The sequence below is a fragment of the Schistocerca americana genome, chromosome 3, assembly GCF_021461395.2.
Source record: "Schistocerca americana isolate TAMUIC-IGC-003095 chromosome 3, iqSchAmer2.1, whole genome shotgun sequence".
NCBI lineage: Eukaryota > Metazoa > Arthropoda > Insecta > Orthoptera > Acrididae > Schistocerca > Schistocerca americana.
The window spans coordinates 557,183,113-557,198,974 of NC_060121.1; the positions used below are offsets into that span (position 1 = coordinate 557,183,113).

The window sequence follows — 15,862 nt, forward strand, 5'->3', positions numbered from 1 at the left end:
AGTGCCAATGTTAGCCACTCGTGCTGGTGAAACGTCATAAAAATCACCAAACAAACGTTGGGCTAAAGTTCAGAGATGAAAGCCAACAAACAATACGTCAACAAAAGGTCCCGATAGCCTCAACAACTTTGTGTTATTCCTCTGACTGCCTTCTCAGATACGTTGTGGAATGCATAAATCAGTTCACTGTGGCAGAGGTAGCACTCCTGCTTATCACTGGTTTTCTTTAGGCTACCACAGTCGTCACTCCTTCAAAGATTAACAAGTTTCTCCCTTACGTCTGTTTTTACTTGAGGAGACAAGAAATTGCCTCCACTTTGGAAACTGCACCTGACTGGACACACTGAGTCGATAAAATGACGAGGAACGGATATGATATTCACTCCCTTCTGTTAATTCTCCTCTAAAACAGCAATGGTAGCCTAAAGTAGTCTAGGGTGCTAAAATTAAGGACGGAAATAACTTTTGCATACCAAGTTACATAGCTCAATGAAACTTGGACCCTGTGTAGAAAGTACTGCTACAGAATAATACCGAAGGTAACTGAAAATAAATACGCCAAGAGACAAAAGGTTATACTTTTATTCAAAGGCAACGTTTACCGGCGCGGGGTAGCCGCGGGGTTTGAGGCGCCTTGCCACGGTTCGCGCGGCTCTCCCCGTTGGAGGTTCGAGTCCTCCCTCGGGCACGGGTGTGTGTGTTGTCCTTGGCGTAAGTTAGTTTAAGTTAGATTAAGTATGTGTAAGCCGAGGGAACGATGACCTCAGCTGTTTGGTCCCATAGGAACATACCACAAATTTCCAAAAGCCTTCCGCTGTGGCCGAGCGGTTCTAGGTCCTTCAGTCTGGAACCGCGCTGCTGCTATGGTCGTAATTTCGAAACCTGCCTCGGGCATGGATGTGTGTGATGTCCTTAGGTTAGTTAGGTTTACGTAGTTCTAAGTATAGGAGACTGATGACCTCAGATGGTTAAAATGGCTCTGAGCACTATGGGACTTAACTTCTAAAGTCATCAGTCCGCTAGAACTTAGAACTACTTAACACACACATCCATGCCCGAGGCAGGATTCGAAGCTGCGACCGTAGCGATCGCGCGGTTCCAGACTGTAGCGCCTAGAACCGCTCGGCCACTCCGGCCGGCGATGACCTCAGATGTTAAGTCCCACAGTGCTTAGAGCCAACGTTTACACCGAAGTCTCCGCCATTTTTTATGATCCGCTGGACATCACAAAAGGTGGGACAGTGCTCTTAATAGGGTGTGTTCAAATGGTTCAAATGGCTCTGAGCACTATGGGACTCAACTGCTGTGGTCATAAGTCCCCTAGAACTTAGAACTACTTAAACCTAACTAACCTAAGGACAGCACACAACACCCAGCCATCACGAGGCAGAGAAAATCCCTGACCCCGCAGGGAATCGAACCCGGGAACCCGGGCGTGGGAAGCGAGAACACTACCGCACGACCACGAGATGCGGGCAATAGGGTGTGTGAGCACCACGGGTGGGACACGCTTGTTCTGCAACGTGCTACCATCCTGGCTACAAGGTGGGTTAGGAGTTCTTGTGGTAGGACGTTCCATTCCTCCACCGGCGTGGTTGACAGCTGCTCGATGGTCACTGATGAATATGGACATGTCTCCACAGTGCATTCCATGCATGCTCGATGAGATTTAAGTTGGGAGAACGAGCAGGCCGGCCCATTCGTCGAATATCCTTTCATTCCAAGAACTCCCCCACGTGCGCTCGTCGTTGCAGTCGCCACATTGTCATATTAAAAAATGAAGTCAGCACCAGAGTGCACCACTGAAAAGATTCATGTGACGAAGCAGTACAGAATCACAATAATGATGACCGGTGAGTGTACCGTGTTCAAAGATTTGGAGTCCAGTATTCCCACGCAATAGCATGCCTCCCCACACCATAACACCTGGCAAAACGATTATGATCGGGAATGTTTCTGGGTTCTTTACGTTACCCACCTCTTACCATATTGCGGTACGTAATGTAACCAGGAATATTGTCAAACACGACTGTTTTGGTGTTCCACGTATTACAGTGTGGCGAGGCATAATGTTGCATGGGCGTACTGATTTCCAGATCTTTGAACAAGGCACACTTAGAGGTCAACGTTATTGAGACACTGCACTCCTTTCCCACGTGCTTCTTTTCAGGAGTGCATTAGTCCGTGATTCCATTTTTGTGGATGACAATGCGCAACTAGATCGAACACCGCTGGTGGAGGATCTCTTCGAACGGCAGGATATTCGACGAAGGAAGTTAAATCTGATCAAACACATGTGGGATGAGTTGGAGAGGTGTATTGCAGCACGTCCACATGCACCAGCGACCATCTAGGAGTTGTCAACCACGCTGGTGGAGGAATGGAACTCCCTACCACGAGAACTCCTTACCAACCTTGTGCCGACCATGCACAGCAAGCATTGCCCCGTCTGTGATGCTGGAACACACTGTGGAGAAGGACGTCCCGCCTTCCCTAATGTACAGGGGACCATCCTGTATCATGTCTTTTGACAAACGTCTTTTCTGTTCGTCTCATTGCGTATTTCTTACAGTTACTTTCTCGTTATACTGTAGCGGTTCACCTATGTATATTCCAAGTTTCAGGGAGCTATGTTTCTTTGCAGTGACACACCATGCGAACGTTACTTTCGTCTTTAAGTTTTGCACACCAGTGCATATTTTATATTTTCATGTATTCGTATTGCTTATACGGGGTGTTCAAAAGTCTCTCCGCAGTGCCGTATAATTGTTAGCCGCGCGTGCCGTATGCCGCAGTGAATAGACCGAAATCAAACTCAGTGACATACAAGTTATTAATTTATTCATTTTTAGTTTTACTTAGAAATTTTCACATTAAATGTTGAAAGTGCCCCCCCCCCCCCCCCTGTTGTTGAGCACACAATTCAATTCGTCTAATCATGTTTCCAAACACAATCAGTAACATTTCTTCTGTAACAGAAGCAGTGAAAGTGGATATTGCAGTTTTCAATTCATCGATGGATTTTGCACGGTTTTTATAGACAATTGCTTTCGCTGCACCCCAGAAGAAAAAGTCGGGTGGTGTTAGGTCAGGCGATCGTGGAGGCCTGTGAAATTACACGATCACCAAAAACATCAGCAAGCAGTGACATTGAAACGCGAGCTGTATGCGCGGTTGCACCACCTTGTTGAAAACAACCGTTCAGATTTTCACTTAACACAAGTTCTCCTATGAATGGGTGCAGAATATCACTGCAGTATCATTGTGCGTTTATTGTTTCGTTGAAAAATATGGGACCCACAATCCAAACTCCTATTTTCACAGAATGAAGTGGTTCCTCATGAATACACAATGGATTTGCAGTACTCCACATACGAGAATTTTGCTAGTTCATGTACCCGGATAAATGAAATCACGCCTCATCAGTGAACAACGTTTCATTAAGAATATTCCTTCCATTTTGTTGAACGAAATTTTTGAACCATTGACAATAATGCAGTTTCTCGCCATGATCAGTATTTTTCAGTTCTTGCACGACTGTCACTTTTTATGGGAAAAGTTATAATTTTTTCGTCACAGCTGTGTGGCCCGTTCCGACACTAACATCGATTTCCTGGGAGAGTTTTCTTGCTGACTTGTTCGGACTCGTGGACATTTTATCGGAAATATCGAGTAGTTTATCCTCAGACAAAACGCTAGGACGACTACTTCTCCGTGCATCTGTCACTGAACCCGTACTTCGAAATTTGTTAATCAAATCTCGCACAGTATCGCGATGTGGGAGTGTTGCCTCCAAGAAAATTGAATTAAATGTTTGACGAACTGGAATTGTGTATTTACCGCCAGTTTTGAACACTTGTTCGACTAAAAACACACGTTCTCCTATGGTTAGCATTTTAACAGTGACAAAAACGAAACAAACCGAGGAACTAAACTTAAACGTTCACGTCAACACATAACGACACACGCCAACGATACTACTGACGCTGGCTGAGATAAACGAAACAGTGGAATGTTGGGAGATTCCATTTGAAGAGAAGTAACCCAGGCAGGCGAACAATCATACGGCACGCGCGGCTAACAATCATACGGCACTGCCGAGAGACTTTTTGAAGACCCCGTAGTAATCACTAGATGTTCATCAGTTGAGCGCAATTTCAACAAGTGCTCGTGTTTTAGAGGAGTCACCAGGTGGCTGCGTGAGACGCAGGCTGCGGTGTTGTGTGCTCACGGGCTGTGGCTCTTGTGTTTCAGCTTCCGAGATGAACTGCACGACGGAGGAGTTCCAGTGCGACAACGGCATGTGCATCCGCTCCTCGTGGCGCTGCGACGGCGAGAACGACTGCAAAGACTACTCTGACGAGTACAACTGTACGCGCAAGAAGTAAGTACCGCGCGAAGAAGCTGTACTTGCTGCTGCGGCCGCAGGACGGAGAGGCCGCTGTGCCAACCTCTAGAGGAGGACTCCACCTCTGGAAAAAGGAAGCGGGCGTCTCCGCCAGACAGAAACGGCCTGCTCAGCCCTTATGAAGAATTAACTAAGCTGCGTCCAACTCTGAAACATTAGATGTAGTCAAATGACCGTAAGTCAGTTACCGGATGCGGTTATTGAAGATTTGCTAACGCAAAAGTGACGTGTCTGTAGGAAATAAAGTATGACAGCGTTGACTCTGAAACGCGGTAGGTCAGAGGCCTAAATAAAAATACGGCTTGTTTGAAAAAGATTCTTCCAACTTCGTAGTTCTATACACTGGCTAACCAAAAGATTATGATGAACTGTTTAATAACGTGGTGGTCAACGTTTGGAACGCAATACAGCAGCTATTCTACGTGGCACAAATTCGACAAATCCATGGTATGCTTCCGGAGGTATGTGGCTTCAGATGTCTACGCACGGGTCACGCTGTTCTCGTGGGTTGCGGGCTCGGAGCTGGCGCCCGATAGCCACGTGAACACGCGGAAAGCTGAGGAACCCCTTATTCAACAATGTGCGCTGAACGTTCTACTTCGGAACACTGGTGCCTATGTGAGTATTGTACCACAGTCTAAAGCCGTCGACACATGTGACGAGGCAACTAACGTCGACGTGCACGCAGATGGGACATCCAGCGTCATGAGACACAGCACCGTCGCCACATGTCGCGAGCTGGTTAATGTGAGTTTTGCGCTCTCCAGCGGCGGTTAGCTTTATTTGGCATACAGTTTCTTCACGAAAATGGACGTGCGTAGAATTCCTACGTTAGCTCTAGTGAAACGCACGTTTTTCCCCATGTGCATGTGCTAGTCATGTTGTCCTGTCTGACCCCAGACAGGAAATAAAAATTTCAATATCCGTGAACATGTCGTAAAACAAAAATGAAAGATACCTGTCCAGTCAATAAGGGCTCCAGCTAATAAAAGTCCACCAAATTGAGGAAATTCGCTCCTGACACAGAGCGCACTTTACATAACACGAAATATTACAGAAATACAGTCGTGCTTCGATCAACAACGCTACGCTAAAATTCTGTTACTAGCGGACAGAAAGCTACACTGCTGACTACAATATCAGATGAATGTGAATAGTATCACTTATACTGATGTGTAACATAGCTTCTGAAGTAAGGAGCGTATGTAGTGCCATAAAAATCGACAATAGCTAAAAAAATGACACCACAATTGTCTTTCTTTAGGTTCTAACGAACCTAGGAAATATGAAACGGTAGATTACAGGACTATTTACTGACGACTCTTTTGTAACCTACAGATATTTTCTGAAGAATGTCGTTTTCTTTTAAGAACTAAAAAAATGGCTAGTCAACAGCATACGACCTCCACGTCCTACATCCACTGAAAAACGTGAAGTTTTGTTCGCTACACTTCCAGTCGAATCGGTGGATATTGAACGTAGACACTTATGTGGAATGCAATACTTACACTGTTTAACGTACCAAATAAGCCACCACAACCGTGGCTGAAGGTAAAACCACACAGTATACAATTCCTGCTATATCTGAGGCACAAACGGCAGGAATCATCAAGACATTCACCTTTGAAGCAAAAGTAATTATATTTACAAAAATAGGAAGGTCGAGTGAAGTGTAAGAATGTACGGATCATTGGACTCCACAGAAAATTATTAAGTCTCAAGGAAAGTACCTATCATAATAGGAACAGACAAAAACAGAAATATATGTTTCTCATGTGTTTGTATATTTTTTTCAGCGGAAAAAGTTGCATTTGTACACATATTCTGAAGTATTTCTTTCATTGTGGATTTAGTCACTGAAACCTCGAGATTCGGCTGCTTTCGTGTTTATTTCAGGATAATTCATGACTCTTGATAATTTGTTAATGCTTGGAAGGCAAAAATGTAATAAATATTTCGTTAATTATGTAAGAAAATAACTGAAAACACGCATTAATCTTAAGACTAGCTTTCTCGGCGCTAGGAGCGCTAGTGTCGTTCCAACTGTGGGACCCTAACAACTTTCGCATCAGTGAGTGTCGAGACAGTGCATGTTAGACTGTGGTCGTACGTAGTTTTAGATGATACATCATTGAAGTGGTCGTGGGACTGCGACTGATCACAAGTTTATAAGGAATACCAACAGCCGTACCTTTTATAAAATATATTAATTACGCGACCAATTTGGACACCGCATTAGTGTCATCTTCAGCCCCTATGCAAACTAAATGGTGACATCCAACCCCTGTACATTAGGACAGATACGTATATTCCTTGAGACCAGTGAATATACGTGGTACTTGCCCTAACGCACCGTGGGTCAGGTATCACCAGTTTGCATAGGGGGCTGAAGGTGACAGTATTGTAGTATCGAAACTGGTCACTTAATTAATATATTTTATAAAAACTACGGTTGTTGGTACTCTTTATTTCTACAAGTGATCGTACTCTGTCGTCAGGACAGGCACAGATCGCCCTCTGTTTTGCTTCACAGAGCAGACAGGTGTGCGACTTCGCATTCTGTGATGAGACACCTACGAGCAATAGCTTGTCACCTACTAGTGGTTTCACAATCGTTCAATCACTTTCAATTGATGCTCACGATAGTAGCTCGCGAACAATCGACCATATTTGCTGATTCCGAGATGGTCGTTCCCAGCCGCCAGACAACAAGTCGAAGTAGCTTATGTCAGTAGGTTCCCTCACTTGCGGCACATGTAGTCGCTAGAGTGAATGCCCATTTATCTCTGCGCCGCTTATACGGCTTGCCCCAGGACGAATTGTCAATATTCAGGGATATAACAGGAAAAATCTTTTCAAGCAAAAGAAGACATATACCCTATTCTAAATGCTTTCCGATATGAAACACATTTAGTGACATTGTCGCCAATGTGAGTATTGTCGACACGCTGTATCGTATCTGAAATCGGTACAAGTTCTCGCAAAGTTCGTCATACACGTGTTTATGGTTCGTTGATGGAGCAGAATGTCACCACGCGCTGGCAGTAGGACCACAGTAAAGTATTGCTGTTCCTGAACTACACGTTCAGAAGAAAAATGGGAACTGTTTAAGGCAGCGCATGGAAAATCCACGGAAATAATCTGTGATCAGGAATTCGACCTGTCGGAAAGCGCGGGCAATATTCTTAGAAAGTAGCAGTAGTAGTACCACCGCAGAAGCCGTAAACATACACTATATCTGCTTGTTCTTCGTTAGTACAGACGTGTGGCATTTTTGCCAGCGCGTGAACGAACAATTTAACGGATGCTTCTCTCGTCTCAAACCCTTGCACTACTTCACTCACAACACACTGTGGACAACTGCGAGTTCAACAGGCAGAAAGACGCCCCGAGCAAAGATGTTGAGAGCAATGAGGTTTCGAAGTTCCCCTGCATATCTCACATATTGCCTCCAAACGCTTCTGTCTTATGCCACTTCCTGCCAGTTGTTTATGTCCATCTTGTTGCATAGTCTTTTAATTTTATTTGTGCATTTAGTCCTTGGTTTCCCACATGGTCTCTTACCAAATGACTTTTCTAAAAATATTCCTGAAGCCACTTGATCCCCTTTCATTCTCATCAGATGCCCCCCCCCCCCCCTTTTTCAAGTTTTCTGGAATTTATTGTGCTCATTATTGCTAGTTGTGACAGCATGCGGATTTCTGTGTTGTGCCTTCTCTTGCAACTTTGCGATTCATTATCATAGTATGGACCAATCATTTTCTTGTAAACTTTGTTTTCAGATGCTTATGATTGATGTTTCTCTCTCTTAATTAAACTTCGTGTTTCCACTCCATAGGTTAGGACTGGTCTGTTACTGTGTTATAAAGCTTCATTGTAGTTTTCCTTGTCAGTAGTTTAGACCCTAGAAGTTTTTGTATGGATTAGTAGGCTATATTAGCAGTTTTCACTCACATTTTCACTTCTACTTGTTTTTGATTTTGTTCCTCTATCGTTACTAAGTTCTCTTTCAGGATTCTTATTTCATTGGAGCCGTTTCCTGAGTATTTTATATGCTTGTCTTCAGTTTTCACAGATTATTCATCAAGCCATTTCTTCCAGCCTTTTTTACCCACAGTGTATTACGTGCAGCTGAGAGGATGACTTCTTTTATTCTGTTCCCGCACTCATTAGTGATCATTTTATGATTCTCTCCCATACTACTTAGAACCTCGGATTGATTTGAAACTTCGTCATTGTATTTTAGTATTTCTTCTGCTCCTATTACATTTTCCAGCTCAAGTATGGTCATATTTCCAGGTTTAATTTTCGTTTTAGGTGCTGCCTTGAAACTGAATCTCATTGTTCTTATAATTAGATTGTGGTCCCACTCCATTCCCTTTCCTTAAAATCATCGTGCATCTCTGCTTCTTTTCTGTGTCTGTTATCTATGAGAACATGCTCAATTCGATTTACTGTTTTCTTATCACTTTAATTCCAGCTTTCTTTATGTATAAGTTTGTGAGAGAAGGGAGAGCTGTTAATAATCATGTCCGTTGATATAGCAAAGTTTATCGACCGATAGACATTTAATTACTTTTATCACGTAAACTGTCTTTCCAGTGGGAGGTTTGTAAATATCGTCTTTTCCTACTTTGGCATTAAAGTTCCTCATGACTATCTTACATCGTGGTTTGGTATTTTGTTCCATAAGTCTGATATGTTTTCGTAGAAGTTATACTTTTTGCATCATCTGTATCATTAGCTGATACATGACGGTTTATTAGGACAAGTTGAACTGATTGGAGCTTACTCTAAGATAGCATAATCTTTCATCATCTGCTTCAAAGGATACTCCTGTGGATACGAGCTCGTTTCCTACACAGAAGGTTGTTTGAAATTCGCGGGAACCAATTTCTTTACCACTGTTAAAAATTGTATATTTATCCATATATTGCACATTCCTGCCCAACAGTCTTCTGCCCTTTATTGTTGCTATTGTTACATAACAAACGTGTAATTTTTTTTACTGAGGCTTCTAAAGTATCTTGATTTAAACGTAATTCGTACATTCCATGTTTCCAACTTCATGTCCGTTTTCTAGCTAAAGGTCGTCATATTTTGGGGCCCACATTTCATCTGAGGCATATGTGAGATATTCGTAATCTCGGAGTCTTTTCATAGACGGTTTACTAGCAGTGGGTACAACGCCCAACCTGGAGGACCGGACCTTTCTGTGTAAATGTCTCCCTCCCCTAGCCTTTCTAGATTACGCACCACAAGACAGCAGTGCTGGTTTTGGTGCACCCAGAATATTTTCTTTCCTCAGTATCCCTCATATGTGATGGATGGGCATTTCCCTGTCCGCCATCTCTGGGGGTTGTGGGGGGGGGGGGGGGCGATGGGGTAGCAGCACCTCCACACGGGAACGAGGTAGGTGTCAGGCTAGAATAAAACTTCAAAGAGGTTGGATGGGGTAAGACACATACATGTGCGCCACTAGCCCAAAAACAAATGTACATTACATGTGCTCTATCTCGTAAACCGTACAGAACTGGGCATTGTACACATGAAAATGTTTTGCTTAAAATGGGCGTTCTCTGGATACTGACCATTTCTTCTTGTACACTCCGCGTACTTTCCTTACCATGCCACGTGCTTGCAAATTCACAAGGCGGCATTCAATCTCGCATTGAATAGTGGCCGTAATTCTTGGCTCATTAGGTAGAAACTTGGTAAACTTCAATTTGCACATAAAAACTGAAAATTCCAGTTGCAAGTAGTCGGTTCGAGTGGTTGCCGTAAGGGGTCTTTCTGGCGCAGCTGGGTCACTCGTTCGCTCTCTCCTTCACTGCCCAATGTGCACGTAGCTGAGGTGGCGATAAAACTGCAACAAAAGACTTTTCGTTCTCATTTTCTACTGATGGAGCAACAGGTGAGAGCTTATCTTAAAAATGAGCTTCTTCAACGATGGTTTGGTTGTTAGTTGTGTACGCAACTCGCATTGCAACGTTGTTCTCCAGAGTGGCCAGATCCATGTTTCTCATTTTCCCTCAGTCATCGTCTGCCGCCGACGCACCGGCCACGCCGTTCTGGCCCGGCAGTGTCAGTGAACCGCCGTCGCTCGTGCCTCCTCTCTCGCCCCACCTGCCTGCCTCCCTTTGCGGGTATCGGCAATCAGCAACAGAGTCTACGTAAAATCCCGTTTCACCAACTTCGGGTGGTGTTCGCCGTCTCACTTAGCTGCAAAAGTATGGGACGAGTTTTTATATCGTCTGGATATTTGTCGTATGTGTAAGGTTGCATATGCACGTAAAAATATACTCTTGTAAAACCGAACAGTTATTTGAAAGCAAAAGCTTTCTATTCCCTCTGCGGAGCGGATGGGTGTCTATAGTGTTTGGTAGAGGCCCTCACTTCAAAAGACCACTGCGCAGCGAGCTGTAATTCACCCAAGGACTGTGGCGCACAGTTTCTTGAATGCTACGTCACCACCTCTCTTCCCGCAAAAATTTTCTGTCTTCCGTTAATGAAATCTCCTTTCATCACTTGGACTAAAACCGGCAACCACCGAGACGATCGACATCGCACTAGGGTGCGTTAAGCCCAGTCTACAAGGTAACGATGTTGTGTATCTTTGCTGCTACGATCCGGTGTCTCGCTTCTGTTCTGGGACAACCCCAAAATAAAAAGTCTTATCCACACTGCAAGGGACAGTTCTGCTCGAAAAGTGTCGAGGACTTGCCTACGCATGTCTCTCTGTTTCGGTTTTACTTCTGATTAAAAATCGAAATAAACAAAAACGGAAAATATGGTGGATACGGAAGCTATTCAGTGCTATCAGTAAATCAGACCGTGATCTCCAACACAAATTAAAAGTGGAACGCTGCAGTGAGTTTGTGATGTTTTGAAAGAAGACGGTGATTTTAAACACCTTGTACAAATGGTTCGATACAGGATCAGTAAATAATTCATGAACCTTAGAATTTAGATTTCGGCCTCAACTATCCTTCGATACCTTGCTAGTAGAGATTCTTTTAAAATCTAATATATATATTTCCACGATTTCTAAACTAAGTATATCTTTAATTGTCCCAGTGGTGTGTGAAGTCATCATAGTATTTTGAAGGCTTATATTAAGGTACATGGAAAATTTCCCATTTTTTCTCCTACAACAGATTTGTTATTGCTTTATTTTTTTATTTATACATTGTAGATATAAAATTGTAACAAAATGTAGTATATAAGAAACACAAAATAACGAAATAAAACAACAGCAAATTATGAAACAAAATAATTAAGTATTGTATTAACTTTATAAATACGACAGGTTGATCTCCGAAATTCTGCCTGCTTTCCTCTAATTTCTTGTGTTCCCACCGCTTTTCAAAGTCTATATCTTTTTCCCATTTCCGCAGTGGAAACGCAAATTTTTCCGACAAATATTTTAATGCTTGTCCTCGTTCGTCGCGGTTTCAGTTCTCGATACGTGGGATATCCCACAAGCAGTAATTCATTTGAAGATCTTTAATTAGTTTAAAAGTAATTTCAATCGTCCATATTTTGCAAGATACCCACATCAAAAAAAGTTTTGCATCACCTCGGTTCCGACGATTCCGGAGCCTGTACAGAAAATTGGAATAGAGATCAACATAAACATCATTTCCGCCCTTTTTATTGCCCATGAAAACCACACATTGCGTGTTGTACCACCATATAGCGAGACTTCAGAGGTGGTGATCCAGATTGCTGTACACACCGGTATCTCTAATACCCAGTAGCACGTCCTCTTGCATTGATGCATGCCTGTATTCGTCGTGGCATACTATCCACAAGTTCATCGAGGCACTGTTGGTCCAGCTTGTCCCACTCCTCAACGGCGATTCGGCGTAGTTTCCTCAGAGTGGTTGGTGGGTCAGGTCGTCCATAAACATCCCTTTTCAATCTAACCCAGGCATGTTCGATAGGGTTAATGTCTGGAGAACATGCTGGCCACTCTAGTTGAGCGATTTCGTTATCTTGAAGGAAGTTATTCTCAAGATGTGCACGATGGGGGCGTGAATTGTCATCCATGAAGACGAATGCCCCGCCAATATTCTGCATATATGGTTGCACTGTCGGTCGGAGGATGACATTCACGTATCGTACAGTCGTTACGGAGCCTTCCATGACCACCAGCGGCGTACGTCGGCTCGACATAACGACACCCTAAAACAGCAGGGATCTTCCACCTTGCTGCACTCCCTGGACAGTGTGCCTAAGGCGTTCAGCCTGACCGGGTTGCCTCCAAACACGTCTCCGACGATTGTCTGGTTGAAGGCATATGCGACACTCATCGGTGAAGAGAACGTGATGCCAATCATGAGCGGTCCATTCGGCTTGTTGTTGGGCCTATCTGTATCACGCTGCATGGTGTCGTGGTTGCAAAGATGGACTTCGCCTGGACGTCGGAAGTGAAGTAGGGCATCATGCTGCCTATTGCGCACAGTTTGAGTCGTAACACGACGTCCTGTGGCTGCATGAAAAGCATTATTCAACACGGTGGCGTTGCTGTCAGAGTTCCTCCTAGCCATAATCCGTAGGTAGCGGTCATCCACTGCAATAGTAGCCCTTGGGTGGCCTGAGCGAGGCATGTCATCGACATTTCCCGTCTCTCTATACCTCCTCCACGTCCGAACAAGATCGCTTTGGTCCACTCCGAGAGGTCTGGACATTTCCTTGTTGAGAGCCCTTCCTGGCACAAAGTAACAATGCGGACGCGATTGAAACGCGGTATTGACCGTGTAGGCATGGTTGAACTACAGACAACACGAGTCGTGTACCTCCTTCCTGATGGAATGACTGGAACTGTTCGGCTGTCGGTCCCCGTCTGTCTAATAGGCACTGCTCATGCATGGTTGTTTACATCTTTGGGTGGGTTTAGTGACATCTCTGAACAGTCAAAGGGACTGTGTCTGTGATACAATACCCACAGTCAATGTCTGTCTTCAGGAGTTCTGGGAACCGGGGTGATGCAAAACTTTTTTTCAGGTGGGTATAAAATACAACCATGTCAGACGACGACAATAACTCTGGCGACTACATGCCAGACTGAGCAAAACGTGCCCCTAGTATGTCCATACTTGGAAGGTTACGCAAAATTATGTCAGTGAATCCGCTTTCGATGGGATTCAAATCTTGTATCGCTTTAAACCTGTAAAACACTCCGAGGACATGGAAACATGCTCTGGGTCTGAACAGCAGCAGTGCCGATTCAGACTCGATTCAACTGTGCAGCAAAGGTGTGCAACATTAAATCCTGGCGTGGACTATGCATGAGGGATATCAGCTGCGAATTCAGGGTTTCAGAACTGCTACAACATTTATTTCGGTTGAATGCTAAGATAACTAACTCGCCCACTGGCCTCAAATGGGAAAGTCACATGTTGTACGTTCTAGAATTTAGAACGAATTTAATTACTGGCATGTTTCCAAGTTGCGTATCCCTTTTCATGATACAATTCATGCTCATATTACACAACTAGTTATTGATTTGCTTTGGGAATTCTCCTAAGGAACTTCAGAACAGTCCCAGTCTGCAGACTGCGTACTATAGCCAGGACCTCACAGCCTAGCCCTCTTTGATTATGTTTATAATTATGGGATTTGAAGCTCAATGCCTGACGTAATTCCCTAAAGCAGCGCGAGAAACTTAAAAAAAACGAAAATAGGGCATTTCAAGTTCATAAGATCTCCAATGCTATATAAAACGTTTGTTGATTATTAAATTCGCTGGTAGCTGTGTGCGTAGCATGAAAGTCTTGAAATCTTCAAGTCGCTGGTTCGTTTCTCACAACAGCAAGTAATTTCCTTTAAATTTCATACTTACTAACAAAATTCAAAGGTAAGAAGAAAGATGTATGCGATATAAGATGTCGAGGTAAAGCATTTTTTTAACTCATTCATATTTCGACAAAATTTATTCAATTACAAAATTCGTGAACATTTTTACTAAAACTGGTTTATTGACGGGTCATCTGCCTTCTTTCCCTATTGCACTATTTGTTAAAAAAAAAGGGTTCAAATGGCTCTGAGCACTATGGGACTTAACTTCTGAGGTCATCAGTCTCCTATAACTTAGAACTACTTAAACCTAAGTAACCTGAGGACATCACACACATCCCTGCCTGAGGCAGGATTCGAACCTGCGACCGTAGCGGTAGCGCGGTTCCTGACTGTAGCGCCTCGAACCGCTCGGCTACCCTGGCCGGCCACTATTTGTTCAAAAGTATATGGAGCTCACTATTGCGGAATTGACCACTAAACGTCATGAGAGTCGGATCCGCCAGTACATCTACATCTACATCTAAATAGATACTCCACAAGCCACCGTACGGTGCATGGCGGAGGTTATCTTGTACCACTGCTAGTCATTTTCTTTCCTTTTCCAGTAGCAAATAATGCGAGGGAAAAACGACTATCTACATGCCTCCGAATGAGTCCTAATTTCTCGTATCTTATCTTCGTGATCCTTACGCTCAATGTATGTTTGCGGCATAAAATCATTCGGCAGTCAGCTTCCAATGCCGATTCTCTAATTTTTTTCAATAGTGTTCCTCGAAAAGAACGTCGCCTTCCCTCCATTGATTCCCATTTAAGTTCCCAAAGCATCTCCGTAACACTTTCGTGTTGTTAGAACCAACCGGCAAGAAATCATGCAGCCTGCGTCTGAATTGCTTCGATGCCCTCCTTCAATATGTGGTGGTGCAGATCCCAAACACTCGAGAGCAGTATTCAAGAATAAGTTCTACCCATGTCCTATATGCGGTCTCCTTTACAGGTGAACCACTCTTTTTTGAAATTCTCTCAATAAACCTAAGACGACCATTCGCCTTAACTGCAACAATACTCCATTTCACATTGCTTTGCATCGTTACGGCTAGGTATTTAAACGACGTGACTGTCAAGCAGGACACTACTAATGCTGTATCCGAACATTACAAGTTTGTTTTTTCTACTCATCCACATTAACTTACATTTTTGTACATTTAGAGTTAATTGCCATTCATCACACCAACTAGAAATTTTGTCTAAGCCACCGTCTATCTTGAAACAACTACGCAACTTCGACTCCTTACCGTGCACCACAGCATCATCAACGAACAACCTCAGATTGCTGCCTACCCTGTCCGCCAAATAATTTATGTATATAGAGAACAACAGTGGTGCTACCACACTTCCCTTGGGCGCTCCTGACGATACCCTTGCCTCTGATGAACACTCACCGTCGAGGACAACATACTGGGTTCTATTACTTAACAAGTTTTCGAGGCACTCACATATATGTGACCTTAGTCCACATGCTGGTACCTTCGTTAACAGCCTGCAATGGGGCGCCGTGTCAAATACTTTCCAGAAATCTGGAAATATGGAATCTGCCTGTTGCCCTGCATCCATAGTTGGCAGTATATCAGGTGAGAAAAGGGAAAGCTGAGT

General features: G+C 43.7%; 1 protein-coding gene across 1 annotated transcript in view; it reads left to right on the forward strand.

Moving 5' to 3' along the window:
* The window catches only part of LOC124606219 (low-density lipoprotein receptor-related protein 4), a 633,935-nt gene that overhangs the window by 32,397 nt on the left and 585,676 nt on the right, over positions 1-15,862 (forward strand). The window contains exon 4 of the mRNA XM_047138193.1: positions 4,255-4,384. Coding sequence (XP_046994149.1) covers positions 4,255-4,384 — 130 coding nt within the window. The remainder of the gene's footprint in view (positions 1-4,254; positions 4,385-15,862) is intronic.